At 40.8% G+C, this 15,858-nt stretch overlaps 2 protein-coding genes and 1 long non-coding RNA gene across 3 annotated transcripts in view; 1 reads left to right on the top strand and 2 right to left on the bottom strand.

Moving 5' to 3' along the window:
• Window positions 1-639: 639 nt before the first annotated feature.
• On the bottom strand, window positions 640-3,912 carry KCNJ11 (potassium inwardly rectifying channel subfamily J member 11). Its single transcript, XM_074148603.1, has 2 exons — window positions 3,836-3,912; window positions 640-3,664 (listed from the first exon to the last, which is right to left on the bottom strand). The coding sequence occupies exons 1-2, from the start codon at window positions 3,910-3,912 to the stop codon at window positions 2,710-2,712; spliced, it is 1,032 nt and encodes a 343-aa protein (XP_074004704.1). The 3' UTR covers window positions 640-2,709.
• A 244-nt stretch (window positions 3,913-4,156) lies between these two features.
• LOC141465786 (uncharacterized) overlaps window positions 4,157-15,858 on the top strand; it is a 63,629-nt gene continuing 51,927 nt past the window's right edge. The window contains exons 1-2 of the long non-coding RNA XR_012463284.1: window positions 4,157-4,384; window positions 10,638-10,778. This is a non-coding gene — a long non-coding RNA (uncharacterized lncRNA). The remainder of the gene's footprint in view (window positions 4,385-10,637; window positions 10,779-15,858) is intronic.
• The window catches only part of ABCC8 (ATP binding cassette subfamily C member 8), an 84,032-nt gene continuing 77,542 nt past the window's right edge, over window positions 9,369-15,858 (bottom strand). The window contains exons 36-39 of the mRNA XM_074149420.1: window positions 15,427-15,530; window positions 14,501-14,634; window positions 13,064-13,126; window positions 9,369-9,998 (exon numbers count right to left, since the gene is read on the bottom strand). Coding sequence (XP_074005521.1) covers window positions 9,861-9,998; window positions 13,064-13,126; window positions 14,501-14,634; window positions 15,427-15,530 — 439 coding nt within the window. The 3' untranslated portion in view covers window positions 9,369-9,860. The remainder of the gene's footprint in view (window positions 9,999-13,063; window positions 13,127-14,500; window positions 14,635-15,426; window positions 15,531-15,858) is intronic.

Here is a 15,858-nt window from a genome sequence, read left to right as displayed (position 1 = left end):
AATTCGCTATGGTGATTTTAATAGTACAAAACTTGCCTTCCTCATAATATTATGCCTATTTATTGCAAGACTTCAGAAAATTAGGCAGATTCTTGTAAAAGAAGTGACACATACATTGGTCCTGAAAGCAGCCAAGCACATGCAAACTGTTTCCTCCCGTCTTTCCCCTCCCACCTCACAGTGAACAAAGAGAATTTTCTACCTCTCTGTAGCACAGATTTCCCTGAGGGAAAAAGAGGCTTGCATCAGTTCCTGAAAACAGTTGCATGGTAGTGCTACTGAAATTGCTTCACATTTAGGTCAAATCTTGACAAGAGCTTTAAAGTGCTACCAGAGCTGAAGAGGTTTTATGCAAGAACCTTAAGGTGTATCTTACACGTTCAAATAAGGCACTAAAGAGACTACGGAGAAGCCAACAATTTCAAGTCACTGGAAAGCTAACTCCAATATTTTGTCTATGACTCTTGTAAGGATAGAGCAGTGATACTGTGACAAATGATAAAGAACAACAAAATTTGAAAGGAACACAGGTGTGTAGGAAATGCAAATAGCTCTACTGTAAGTACCCCTCCAAAGGGTGATGGAACACAAGCAGTAAAAGGCAAAGCTGGAAAACAATGTGACAACTAGACTCAGTCTTACAGAAGAAATTTAATCATCAAAAGCATTTAATCATTCTCTATTTTAAGAAGTAGGATTTTTTATGATTACAAATGTAAAATATGCCTTTTCAAATTTTCTTTGCTGACTTTGCTGTTAATGCTAGTTTGACTGTCTTTTCATTGGGGAACACAGACCACATTTTTAGAGCTGTATGCAGAATAGTATTGGTGTATTGGGAATTCGAAAAATTAACAGGCATTTATTCTCTTAACTGGCAGTCTGATAATGCTGATACAGGTCTTCATAAAACTGAAACACATAAATATTAAAGATATAACTACTATTTTATCATTTTAAAACAACATTTGATTTTACCCAAATATTATTTCATTTTATTGTAGGTACCTGAAAATATTCCATAGTCAGTATGGAAGCTTTGTCACACTTTTGAGTTAGTTTGTCATACTGTCACACTGACAAGGCATCAAAAATTTGCTGTATTATTGCCAACACAAATGATTTCAGGTGTCTGTCGTGAATTCCGTAATACACATGAACTTGATACTACAAGCTCCTTGAATATTTGGGTTTGACAGTAACGGTGGTGCCTCTCTGAACAGCTTGTGCAACTAGATGTTGGTTTGGCTCTGTAATGTTTATGTAGGTTTTATTTGGACAACATTGCCGTTTTTTTTACTTGAGTGGCAGTTTGCCCTATTAATAGCACATTGTAGTTAATACTGCTGCTATCTCCTAATAACCCTGCATAGCAATAAAATTGCTGCTGTTACTAAAATCCCCACATAGAGTGTTTGCAGGAGTGTGCTAAGGGGAATTGCTCCTACTGTCACAGTGGAACTGAGGAGATGAACATGGCTCCTTCATGTTTGCTGGTAAATGCCAGATCTTGAATTCAGCTAAAAACCACGGCAGGCACTGGCTGTGTAGGGAGGTCAGGATGTAAATGGAAGGGGAATCGTTTCCTCAGCAGGAGTGTGTTTTGTGACACAGCATCCCGTAAGTGACCCCACACTGTCTTACACATCCCTCCTTTCCCTAAGCACAAAGACCTTGGCTTATTTCACAAAAAGGGAAAGGAGCGAAAGGTTCTGCCTGCTGCATGCAGATATAATTTCAGAACTCAGCATTGCCCTTCCTTTAAAATATCTAATTCTATTTATATTCCCTGATTATCTATCAGAACTCATGCTGACCTAAGGGAGAGATTAATTTTTTTACTGGCTATCCTATTGCCATGTGGCTCTGTGTGTGGGCTTCTCTTCCTTTAGAAATTAGAATACAGAATTTTTCCTATTTATAGTTAATTTCAGCTGTATACTATCTGCTACTCTTTTTAAAGGCAAACCATTGCTTAGTATCAGAAACGTACAGTCCAAAAAATATTCCTGAATGTTTTATTTCAGAAGTGTAAAGGGTTTAAAATGAACAAAAGTAAATATTCAAATGCTTTTCATATTGTATGTGGTAGGAGTGGCTCCATACAATACAATATGGGTGAAGCAAATCTGGCAATTAATTTCTTTGAAATATAGAGTATAATATACTCTGTATATATAGAGTATAATATATAGACACTTCCAGATCTGGTCTTGGGTCATACATAACATTGCCTGACTTTTTTGTTATCATTTAAATCCAGCCTACTTTATTAATAATTAATATTTTATTTTGCTATATTGATTGTTCAAGTTAGAAAAAAACAGTTAAAAACTACTGACTTTAGGACACTGCAAGAGCCTAAGTACTGCAATCTCTGAGGATAAATATATACTTATTTTTTTGAGAAAATGTCATTACCTGCAGACGAATCAATGCAAAAAAATCGTGCAATTAAATAGGACAGTCTGAATTGAAATTTAAAGCTGCAGACCATATTTTCCTACTCCCAGTGTTGCTTGAAATCTCTCACACCTTTAAAAAAATATAATTAGCTTTAGATTTATCCCGCAATAAATAACACCAGAACATACCTTGTGCTACCAACCTGAATTCAAAAAAAAAGTAAGAGGCCACCTCAGTGTTTTGAGTTTATGAGATCTTTCAGACATAAAGTCCTAACAGAGTTTCCCAGTCAGTCAAAAGGCATCAGGAAGGCTCATCGTTTATGGTAAACTTGGGCTTTAGCTTGACAGACCTCTTCCTTATTGTGCCTTTAGGGGACAATGGCATGGTGTCCATAATGCTCTTGTCCTCCTCCAGCTGCCTGGCAGTGCAAGAAGGGGTGGGCACTTTCACCGTGTTACCAAATTTAGAGTAGTCCACAGAGTATCGCCCATCTTCCTCTGCCACGATGGGCACAAACCTTTGGCCCCAGAGGATTTCATCTGCCAGGTAAGAGGTTCTGGCTTGAGTGGTGATGCCAGTGGTCTCCACCACCCCTTCCAAGATGACAATGATCTCCAGGTCCTCGTGGTGGTGAAGGTTCAGGGGGGAGATGTCGTAGAGGGGGCTGTTCTTGTCTATCACGTGGTAGATGATGAGTGGGGAGACGAGGAAGATGCTGTTGCCCCCCACAGGGTTCTCCATCTGGATGTCAATCTGGTTGAGGGGCACCACCTCCCCCTCCAGGCTGGCGGTCTTCTTCACCACCTGCATGCGGATGGTGGCGCTGATGATCATGCTCTTCCGGAGGTCACCCACCCGCAGCATGAAGCAGAGCTTGCCCTCCCGCAGGGCAATGACCGCATGCTTGCTGAAGATGAGGGTTTCAGCCCGGCGGTGGGCCTGTGAAGTCTTCATGAAGATGCAGCCCAGCATGATGGCATTGATCACCAGCCCCACGATGTTCTGCACGATCAGCACCAGGATGGCAGCTGGACACTCCTCCGTCACCATGCGTCCCCCAAAGCCAATTGTCACCTGCACCTCGATGGAGAAGAGGAAGGCAGAGGTGAAGGAGTGGATGCTGGTCACACAGGGGACAAAGTTGTCCGGGCCCCCTGCCGCCTCCTCTCCAGGGCTGCGCTGCAGCCGGGTGCTGTGGTCCAGGTCTCCGTGGGCGAAGGCGATGAGCCACCAAACCATGCCAAAGAGCAGCCAGCTGCAGAGGAAAGACATGGTGAAGATGAGCAGCGTGTGGGGCCACTTAAGGTCCACCAGCGTGGTGAAGACATCCTGGAGGAAGCGTCCCTGCTCCCGGATGTTTTTATGGGCCACGTTGCAGGCACCGTTCTTGCCCACGAAACGGGCCCGCCGCTCCCGTGCGCGGTACCGGGCATGATCCGGCACATCCTCCGCCAGCCGGGTCAGCACGTACTCCTCGGGGATGATCCCCTTCCTCGACAGCATGGCTCCCCGCCGCCGGTGCGCCGCTCAGCGCCGCCCCATGCAGCCGCCGAGGGCGGGAGGGTGAGGGGGGACGGCCGCGCCGCGGGGGCCGAGCGGGTGCACGGCGCCGCCGCAGCCCCCGCCGTAGCCGGCCCCGGTAGCGCGGCGGCGGGGAGGTGGCGAGGTCCGCGGCGGACACCAGGCGGCGCCGACGAGGCCGGGAGCGGTCGAGCCCGGCCGCTCCCGGCCTCGGTGTTGCGGTCCCGGAGTCCCTCGGCGAGCCCGAAGCGGAGGGACGAAGGGCTGAGGCGTTGCAGCTCGCCCGCCCGCGCGCGCATGTGTGTGCGCGGAGGAGCGGCGCGCGGCTCCGCGTAACGGTCGTTGGGCAACGGGCGCAACGGAAGGCGGTTAAAAACAGTTGGGCGCCGCTCCTCAAGGTCGAACTGTGGGAAGGGGGGAGCCGAGTCCTGGATCGCTCCCGGGTGAGCGCTGGGTGCGTTTCTTTACCTTTTTACCTCAGTTTTGGTTTTTTAATTTTTTTTCCTCCCCCCCCCCCCCCGAGGAAGGGAGAGGTCGGGCTTCGGGCCGCGGTGGTGTGAGCGATCCCCTTTCCCCGGAGCCGATTTCAGTAAATATTTGTTCGAGGATGGATTTGCTGCCAGTACCTGGCTTCCATTAACAGCGGCTACTTCGCGGGATAGTGTGTTTCAGGTTGGGCAATTGTTCCATGAAATAGAAAACAAAACGGTACTGGGGATTTTTTTTTTTTTAAAGGAAATCTAATGAAAAAAAATTAAATCCTGAAATTCAGCTGCATATCTCTCTGTAAATAAGAGGAAACCATTCACCTAGTGAATCGGGCAGGTAGTGGTAGGAAATTGGCTTGGAGAGGATTGTCCAAGGACATAATGGTTAAACAGAGACCTGGAACTAAAGGGTTCCCACTTAGAAAATTTGCTAGAGTTATTTAGCCTTGACCAAGGAAGGATTTGTCTGGAATAAGGAGCTCATGAGATGTTGTGAGCTGTGACTTCTCAGGAAAATGCCTACTGTCCAAACAGCAGTAAATACTGCAAACAAATGATCCATCCACAAATGGTTAACCCACAGTGACATGAACGTCCAGACATCAAAATCACCAGAAGAGGCAACAAAAATGGGCAGGAAGCTAGAACTTGTGTGTGGCAAGTGTCTGTGTGTGTATAAATGCATACATATGCATGCATATATGGATGTATCTTTGCAAGATGCATTACTTAAAAACACTCCGATGTGACTGCTCCACTGTTTAAATACCAATATTCTCATTCATGCATTTACTTACTCTGATTTAAATATTTTGGTTTTATTTCAGTTTAGATACCAACATTGTCAAGTTGCTAAAGCATCTAGGACATTCTGGATAAGAGGTTTTTCTTTAGTGCCAGTGGATTTATGATTATATTTTTCTAATTGTATGTGTCCATGGACTTTTCCTTCAGTTTTGGCTGTAAGTGCTTTGCTGCACAGTCTAAGCAGTTCATTGATTGCCTGGGCAAGAAAATTGCCCAGTTGATGGTTGGGAACCAGCCAGTTGGGTTTGAAATTAACTTTCACCACCTACAGCTACGTACAGCAGCCCACCTAGGGATTTCATAATAGTATTTTTAAGTAATCACCCTGAGCTCTCTGGACAGCCATTATAGGCCTTGGAATTAAACGAGTACTATTACTTTAGACTGTTTCTACTTTTTATGTATGAATAGTTGCATGTCTTTGGGCACATCCATTCTTTTTGGAGGGGGTCAGTTTCCCAGTACTCCATGTTTTCTCTTGTTCTGGGTTGTCTTTCTTGCTGCTTTGATAAATAAAACCAAAATAACAACAAGATGCCCTGGCACCTGGCTGCCAGGCCACTGAGCTTAGCCAAAGATACTTCCCCTTTCTCTGTATCTCTTTTTCTGCTAGATGTTTTTTGTGTGCTTGCTGTGAATACGTCACCTGCACCTACACTTTAAGTATGTGATTCATTTACACAATTTAACTAAAAAGAAATTGTATTCTTTATACTTGTCTTTCTAAACATTTTAAAATAAAACAAATAAACTAATGTGAAGATTTACTTGTCAAAGGTGTGGTCCTACAGCTGCTGGCAGCTCATAGTTACTTCCAGCATTTTGAAGTGAGTGTAAAGAGGCTCTATAACAACATGCAGTTCATGGGTAACATTTCACACTTCTTTGTGGAGATGGACATAATATTCAAGAGGCAGTCATGTCTTTCGTGCCGTTTTTACTTACTCTTTTTCTAATCGTTGTCTTATTCTGTATTTTTTCCGCCAGAGGGCGGTAACTACATGAATGTAGAATGAAAAAAAAAATGTGTCAGGAGGTGTTTTAAAGGGAAACATAAATTGCTTCATAGTCTGATACTAGGAACGATCCATGGAGCCTCCTACAGCAAGGAGTATTGCATGAACATGCTCACCATGTTGGTTTTAGGAATTCTGAACTCTGTAGAGCTAGCAGGGTGTTTCCTTGTTTCCACTTCTGTTCTTTATTGGGACTGTCATTTGCCATGTCTTTTCCTTCACCTCTGAGCACTTTTTGGTTGAAGATGGGACACCAAAGCAAATGACTTCTGCTGAAGAATTTCTAGAGCAGAATAAAAAGAAGGCCTGTCTTTGTGGATCAAGTGACAGATACTTAAAAGAAGAAAGTGACAGATCTTCTGAGTGAGCCAACATATTTGTGCTAAGAGCTGCTTAACAAATGGGGCTCACGGGAATGAACAATCCCACTCCATAGTATTGAATCATGCATAAGAGGTAAGTTTTTCCACCCACAAAATACGTTTTACATTTGAAAACTCCCACCTGCCCAGATTTATCCTAATTTTGATGGCTATCAAAGAAGATATTACTAGAACTGTTAAATGAAAATTTAGTTTGCACCATATTACTCTGCCTTTCTTTCGAAGGCTACGCAGTGTTAGCCTAACATGAATTAAGCCTCACAAATCACCTTGCTGTACGAGTGGGTAGACAGAAGAAAAGAGATTGGAGTTGATCACACAAAACCATGGGGGGCATGAGCAGAGCTGGGCTGAGGGCTAATATAGCAGGCATGCTCTGCTTCCTGGCCTTCCAAGGAAACAGCGTTCCCTTAGAAATAAGTAGAACAGGGTGAAATGGCCACACTAAGACAAGGAGATAAATGCTATAAAGGTTTTTGCATAATGGGAACATTTACAGAAAGCAAACAATATAAACCAAACCCTGGCTGCATCTCCATGGGCAACCTATCACGCTAACACCTTTGGGACTGAGCCAAGTTCCATCCTAGAGCAGGAACAAAAGTCTGAACACGGCAGCTCCCCTCAGCAGCTTCACATGGCTGCTCTGAGGCTGTCTTGCACCCATTTTAGTACGGCACTTTGCTTCATAACACTTCATTTCCCTGCAAAATACATTTGTGAACCTGATTCAATAGCGACTTCTGAAATGCCTATCTCGAGGCAACAAGTTTAACAACTCAGATAATGGCAGTGAGCCTCCCACCATAGAATAATTTTCTTGGATGTTGCTTCTGGTCACTGTTGAGATTCTAACCCTTTGGTGTTAGGGGACAGAAACTCCCTGGGACTTGGCCCCATATAAAGACTATATAAAATGTGCTGAGGAAACGTGAAGGATATTCTGTCCAAGAGGCAGCTAGGAGGCCTCCCTGTTCACACATACTTATCCAGCAGTGTGGTACCATTAAAAAGATATTCCATAGTTGGATATGAACCAACTCACCCTATTCTCTTGCAAAGCTGCTTTGTGAAATACAAGCCACATTTACAATGGAAACGTATGACACCTGTACTTTGAGTTCTTATTTCTTAATACTGTGAGACACAGTACAGTCTTCTTAGCGATACGCTTTGTCCTTTACACCCTTGCAGTCTTTTCCAGGTAAGTTGTCAGAAGTTTGTGGAATAGGAACTAGTCCAAATGGCAATGTCAAATCCCAGGCACTTTATTAAAAGCATATGAAACCTCACTTCTCTGTATCTCTCCTCTTGCCATTAGGATTTAGGATCTCCCACAGATGGTTGAAAAGCTTCTGAGGATCTCTCTCTGCAGCATAAGTTTGAGATGTCCTGCAGAGTGGTGTTTTCCTAAGCCTTTACAGGATGAGATCCTGCCTTAGACCAGTGCTGGGTGGCTATGAGGCAGCTGTAGTAGAAACCGGCTCTGTGCTCACTGTGCCCTTCTGCTACCCTGGAAGGACAGTCACCTGTCTCCCATTTCTTCTCTCTCAGCCCTAATGGATGCCTGGCATCCCAGGGTGAAAACACACACCAATAACTCTGCAGCTATTTTTTCTTTGAAGCTGCTCAGCAAAATGATTCCCTGGAGGAAGAGATACCCTCCAACTGGCCATTTTCTCTCTTCATCTGTAGTAGGCAGTGACAGAGGTCATGCATTTCATTTGCCTAACTGTATTCTACCTCCCCACTTTTACTGTGGTTCATCCTACACTCTCCTGTTGGTTCTATGTTCTCTGGCCCCAGTTTAATGCCCTTAGGTATTGCATAAATAATAGCAAGCAGATGCTGCAAACACTCCGCTGTGGAACTGGTAACACTACTTAAACAACAACAACAGTTCTTCAGTTTTCCTTGCTCTCTGTTGCAGTGCTAGAAGAGAAGTAATGCATTAAAAATATCATGCATCCCATGAGAACACAGAGAAGCCTTTTCCTAGGAAATAAAGACTTTAAAAAACAGATTCCAAATTAATTGAGCAGGCTGAAGAGATTAAAAAAAGAGAAAGGAGTTTTCCCAATTACTAGGAACTCCTCAAAATAGGGGAAGAGGACAAAATTGGATGTAAAGCCAAAGTTGCTATAAAAAGAATAATGGTGAAATATTCATTGTAGTCTTCCATTGGGTTGTTGATGTTCTAACCCATTCACAATTAGTAAGTCCCGGAATGATTGTCACAATGAATTGATAGGGCAGGGAGAAGTAGTTGTCCAGCCAAATTAGGATAATTTCAGTGGTTACAAGTTATCTTAGTAAGTGTACATAATTTATTGGTAAAGATCCCAAGTGAATCTAGAAAGAGTGTGACAGTGGCCAAAAAACGTGGAACTAGGACACAATGAGTCAAGCTCTCATGGCTCTGAGCTATAGTGAAAGGTTAAATACTGTTTATTTACCAGATTTGGAGGGATAATTTCCAAATGAAGTGGTATGTCTGTACTGGTCTGAAAAACAGCATGCATTAAACACTGATACTTTATCACAACCTGCCTCCTCTTAGCTTTCCTGCAGTTTGGGAGGGAGACTGACTCAATCCCGTTTGGAATCAGTACAATATGATTCAATGAGGGTAGAGGTGACGCAGCCTAAGAAAGATTAAAGGAATCGGCTTGTGATTAATTTTGAAAAGGTATTAAAGAAGAGACCAAGAGACACAGGCACTATCAATAAATCACAATATAAAAAAAGGTTTTGTAGATTTTATATTTAGATATTAAAGCTTTACAGAGTCATATGATTAAAAGAGATACAAGCTTTTGAGAAATACCTTTGGTATATAATTTTTCCTTCTGCATTTAGTCAGTCATGAGTGTTATCTACAGTAAGGTGATGACATAAAAAATAACATGTTAATAAAATTACAGGAGAGGTTTAAGAGTTACATAAAAACTCCATGCTGGCTATGTTTATTTGATGTGTATCCTGTCATATTTCACCCATGTAGTTTTTTTTAACTATATTTCATGATTCTTTGGTAGCAAATAAAAAGAAGAGGAGTAGTAGTATACAAAAAAGGAGAAGTACATGGATAATTCATTAATTCTTCAGATGGAGAAAATGGCTCATTTTGTTAAAAAAGGAAAACCTCAATTTATTATGAAATAATATTTATTTACAGGTATTTTACATTTTTAAAAATAATACAATTGTACTTTAAAATGCTTCATTTATTTTTACTACTTATCTGCTTGTACAAATGAAGCAAACACACTGTCTTCTTGTTCTAGCAGAACCTCAGGCTTGTCATATTCCAAAATAACTCCTCTCTTCATTACAATAACCAAGTCTGCATTGAGGATCGTGTGCACACGGTGCTGAAAAACAAATAAACAAAATGCCAATTCAGTGTATCTGTCAAATATATTGCAGCATAAGACAGACTTCCAGAAATTAATTTTCCTGACAAGTTCAAGTTTGATTAAGGCTACTTATCCTACTTTTCATTGTAATTTGCTGTGCAAATACTGCAGATAAATATACAGACCGAGAGCCACATGGATATTCAAATACCTAAATTGCACACAGGTACTTGAATATGAAGAGTCATATGAGTTCAGTCTATGATGTCCCTAGCCCATGGTCCTGCCACGACATGTTGCCACAAGAAGGTAGCCAGGAAGAGTGAGAACAGGGCACACAAGTGTGGTACTGCACGCAAGTACTCTCCCAGTCTTGGACTACGTTTAGATCAGGGGGGTTCCTGAGCTTGGTGTTGTTTGTCTATCTGTAAAACTGAATAGATCTCCCTTCTAAGACCTTGCTCATGTCTTCTCTTGAGCCTTCATAAACATTTTGTACCCACATCCTTTAGAAAAGATTTTTCCAGGCCTGCTCCCCATTGCATGAACAAGTACTCCCTTTTGTATGGTCGGGACCTTGCTGCTGGCCTCTTCTCCCTTGCCTCATGATTTTGCAGACCTCTCTCATATGTCCTTTCTCTGTCCTTTTTCCAGGCAGAAGAGGCCTGGCCTACTCAGCTGCTCCCCTTAAGGAACAGTTCCACTCCTCTGATTATCCTTGTGCTTCTCAACATTTTTCAGTTGTCATGTGTCATTATGGGGATGAGAAGACTGGAACTACCTGCAATATTCAAGGTATGTGCAAACTATGGACTTAGACAGCGGTGTGATATTTTCTTTTTTGTTCTCTATCCTTTTCCTAGTAAGCCCTAACATTTGATTATTTTATTAGTTTTTTCCACAGTGAATACTGAAAATAATTAATTTAGCTTTTCTGCAATGCCATTATCTTTCCTGAGCCTTCCTTTCAGGTATTGATCATCAAATGGCCCTAAAGACTGACAGACTTCTCATGGTGTGTTTCAGGGATTCATGGATTCATTTTGATGGCTTCCAGAAACTGCTCTTACACTTTTTTTTTGTCTCCCTTACTGCATTTTCACGTGTAATGTGACAGAACTTACCATCATTTCTGTTTTATTTGGCTGAGTTCAGCTTTTACAAGAATGCTTTCTTGTTTCTAATACTCTTTTTTATTTGTTTAGTCATACCAGCTTCTTTTTATCCTTACTCAAGCCCTTCCTAATAAACAGCATGCATTTGCTCTAGGATTTTTTAATAAAATCCTTTAGTAGTTTCCATGATCCCTCTAGATTCAATTTTCTTCACTTCCTCTTTTAGATCTTTTTTCCCCCATTTATTTTTAGGTTTTGTTTTTAGCATTCCTCCCCATTTTTACAGAATTCCACTTTTTAAATTTTAGTGTAATTGCATTGGATTTCTGGGGTATGCGTTACTCCTGCAGGAATATTTACTCTTGGAATACTCTAGTCCCTCTTACACAATCATACTCTTCACCCATAGGTTCCTAATTGGCTCTTAGGCACCCTCAATACCAAAACAACTCTTGTATTTCCTTCTGCGGCTTCCTAGCCAGATGTTCCATGAAATAATCACTGATGGCATCTACAAATCTCGTCTCTGCTGCAGTCCTCCTGTGACATTTATCCAGTCCACAGGCAGGGGGAGGGGACTGAAATGTCACATTTACAGTTGTACTTGCTGCCCTCATTGTCTGATCTCTTTCAGTATAACATAATCTGTCCTGCTATCCTGGTAAAATAACAGAGATGGTAATGTAGACCCAATAACATCCTCTTCCTATTCCTGTTCCTTTTGAACACAAATTAGGAATACATGGCTTTCTCTGAAAAAACCCCCCACCTGAACCACTACCCAATACCGCCTCTCCAAAACCCATATCATGTTTCTATTACAGAGTGTTTTGAATACAAACCCATCTGCTGTAAACCACATTTACATTTGGAAGTGAAAATATTCAAAGTAAGTTTATTCCAAAATGCTGTTTGTTTGAATCGTGCAGTTTAAAACTCACTGAGAGAGTGAAAGACTAATAAAACTTTCTCAGCCTATCCCCAAACAAACTGAATTGTCAGAGTTGGAAGGGACTTCTAGAGATCACCTAGTCCAAGCTACATAAATCTAGTATCTAGTCATAAATCTAGTATCTAGTCCTAGATACATAAATGCAAAATGCAGTGCAACTCTGAATTTTCATGCAGAGAAACCAGGAAATTTCATGCTTATGATTCCTTTGCCTTTTTTATAACAGACTGAATGGATACCACGAGATAAATCAGGTTTTCTATTACACATTCACTATGTGAAAATAAAAAGATGCTGTAAGATTCCTGAGCATAGATTTCTTGACTTGTGTTTAATTTTTAAATGTTAAGCAGCACAATGACTTTATTTCACATCCCTGAAATATGTGTATTTTTAGAAAATAGAGGACTCAAAGATATGTATTGCTTCTGACATATCTGTTGAGCCAACTGCTTTGATTCAGGTCAAATCTCTTTCATAAACAATTTTTTTTATAGATACTTGAGATCTTTGTAAAATCACTTCAAGAATACCCTAACTTAAATTCAATTATTGTCAACAGGGATGGAACATTTATTTTTAAAAGTTAGTAAGATTATCATTTATTTGTTTAAATTCTGAAACAATTGCTTTATGCAGTGGCAGAACTATCACACAATTTACTTGTCCTTAGTTAAATGATTGCTGTAGCTTGATAAAACCTATTCCTAGATTCCACAATAGTCAGTCATATTACATTTTAAATTAGCCTAAAATGGGTAACAGAAAATAGAGTGCATTACACACCTTTACAGGTAATCAGACTTCTTAGCATCATGCAACATATTTAAGAAGCTGTTGTTATGTATTTAAATAAGAAAGTAGTTTAAAATTTAAGAGAAAGCTTACACTTAAACACCATGTTAAAAAAAGATTAATGGCCACATCAGCACATTTATTAACATTGACAAGAATTGACTAATGTTGCATTTCTGATTCTTGTTTGCATTCGAACAGCAGCAGGGACTACTTACTGCTATTGTAACCACAGTACGGTCAGCAAATGCAGTCATGACTACCTTCTGGAGTATGTTCTCCTATGGAAAAAAAAAAAAAATTGTCACTTTTCAAACAACAGAAGTTACATGATAGACACACAGACACTAAGAAGGCTAAAGTAACCACTGATTATTCTATGCTTTTATTGATCCTTCGTTGCAGAAATGAAAAATTAACTACATATTAACTACATGTCAGAACTAAGTCAGAGCCTGGTCTCCAGTTAAACAGCCCTGCTCGCTCCTGCCACTCCCACTGCCTCTGGGCTTCAGTGCACACAAGAACTGTACTCTGGCCCCCAGATCCCTGCTATCCTGACCTCAGTTTTACAGTGAGGAAATCAAAGGTGAATTCAGGGTCCTGCCAGGCTGCCCACATGCTGGCGCCTCTGCAGTGCGTTCTTCACCCTGCTGGAAACCCAGGAATGTCCCAGCACGCTGAGAACATCTAACACCAACGGGTGGCAGGGATAAACAAAGGAGTGTGCTGTACCTGTTATATTTAACAGTGGAGATGATGTCTAAGATGGTCTTAACATACAGAGTTCTCACTCAACAAGTACTCATCCTTTGCTATTTAGGCAACATGTTGTTGCATACCAAACTGCCTAAAAATGTCACTAGCACAGATATCTAAACAACAGATAATAGCAAATAAAGGTATGTATCACAAGCAAGGAACTGTATGCTCAATGCATCAAAATTCAAAATGTGTTTTAACTGGGCTGCATACAGTATAATTTCCAACGTTACTGACACCCAACACACTAACATTTTACAGAACTAAAAATTATAGCTGTTATAATAAACACTTCCAATTATACTCTTTACTCACAGAATGAAGACTGAAACATTTCTCCTAATAGTACAACAGAGGAAAAAAAATCCTAACAATGTACTGTTCTAGTTGGCTAAAATACAGTCAGTGCACTATTATTGTGTGGTTTAACCTCTGTCTAGCAATTTCAGGCAATTAATGCAATAATCCAGTACATCTTTTCTATGTCTCTGTTTATTTCCTTGACTCTAAGCCTTCTAACTTCCTGACTTGTTCTGTTCACCATCCTGGGGAAATTTGTCTGCTTGCCTATTTACCCTTCACTGACCATCCCAGCTGACCTTCCAAAGCTTTGTTCACTTTAGGAAATCAAACTGCCAATGCAAATAACATGCTTCATTTTCCTAATGTGAGCAATGCTAGAATAACAATTAAACCCTTAGTAAAATGATTTAAAAGCTCTTTAGGTAAGTTAGCAATGACATAAAACTACCTGGACTTGTAAACATATCAGTACTAAATACGGTGTAAGCATATTACAGAGTTGATAGAACTGCTTTCCACCTTTTTCTTTGCATATTAGCAGTTATCTCCCCCTCAAGGAAAACAAGAAATCAGAAACACTCCAAACTCACTGTTGCCATGTCAATAGATGCTGTGGCTTCATCCATGATGAAGATGCTCGTCTTCCGCACAAAAGCCCTTGCTAGGCAGAACAGCTGTCTTTGGCCCTGGCTAAAATTTTCACCCCCTTCTGTGACTATAGCATCTGGAAATGATATAGCAAAAACAGTATTTATGGGGTATGCACGTGTATGAGAGGTTCAGATCAGAGTAGAGCATACGCTTGGAAAAGAACGTCTCACTTCAGCATAAAGATTTTCAAAGTAACATTTCCTAGGTCTACAGCTAGTGGTGATCCAGTTTTTCCTGTTTATTTCCATTGTTTGAAACAACCAGTATTTCTGTGTCCTTTGTATCTATTAGACATCAAAGTAGCTAAGGATGTTTATGAGCAAGTTTCTCTGGAAACATGCAGTCTAGGACGCTGCATCCTCCTGTCAAAGTGGCATCCATCATTTCTTTACCCTAAGGTTGTATAACTTACCATTTTTAAGTTGGTTTTTTGGGTTGTTTTTTGTTTGTTTGGGTTTTTCTGTATGGCCAAATGTTTCACATCTTTAAGCTTTTGAAATCTTCCTCCCTGGACATGACCATTGGAAAATACACAAGAACATATTCTAGATAACACCTGACTTATTGACAGCTTATTTGAATTCACAAGACCCATAAACCTCAATGCTTCATACCAAAGACATACTGAAATAAAATAATAATTTTACCATTGATTTGAACAGAAACAGGATTCTGCCCCACAGGTGCACTTAGTAAGGGAGTTAGATGGATATAGGACTTTTGCTTGCAGACAAGCACTTTTTGTCACCTTCCATAAACCTAAAATACTTTTTCTTCAGCAACTTCCTTTTTCATAAATAGTAAATGTGAAACAGAAGTGTTGTGACCACTGGAAGCAATCTTCTCAAGAAGGAAGTCTTATTACCTAGGCCCCCAGGGAGCGCTTTCACCACATGCTTGAGCTGTGCTATTTCCAATGCTTCCCACAGCATGCTGTCAGTGCACTTCTTCTCAGGATCCAAGTTAAACCTACAGTTATGTGAGATTCAAGAATATCAATCAATATAAACTTCTGCAATATATTTCTTCTTTTAGTGTGCTTAGAAACAAACTTGCAAACAATCAGATTCATATGCTAAGGATCTGGGCTGATTCTTATCTATCATTGGTATAAATTCACTGAATTTTGCAGACTTGGTCAACATTGATACCGGTGTGACTAACAACAAAATTTGACTCTTTCAGTTGAGCAGAACAGGAAAAGCTTCCTGTTTTTCCTCGTGGTTTTAGAATTTACTTTGTTTTGAATAAAGTGAAGAAATTCTCATGTTTTACTAGAAAAAGCTCTGAAGAAAAA

Source organism: Numenius arquata, chromosome 6 (assembly GCF_964106895.1).
Source record: "Numenius arquata chromosome 6, bNumArq3.hap1.1, whole genome shotgun sequence".
Taxonomy (NCBI): Eukaryota; Metazoa; Chordata; class Aves; order Charadriiformes; family Scolopacidae; genus Numenius; species Numenius arquata.
Note: the sequence above shows the minus strand (reverse complement) of the source record. Positions and strands in the feature narration are given on the sequence as shown.

Coding starts and splice junctions, on each gene's coding strand:
- KCNJ11 (XM_074148603.1), bottom strand. CDS start 3,912: ATGCTGTCGAGGAAGGGGATCATCCCCGAGGAGTACGTGCTGACCCGG. Junction 3,665..3,835: donor GATGTGCCGGATCATGCCCG/GTACCGCGCACG, acceptor TTTCCTCTGCAG/CTGGCTGCTCTTTGGCATGG.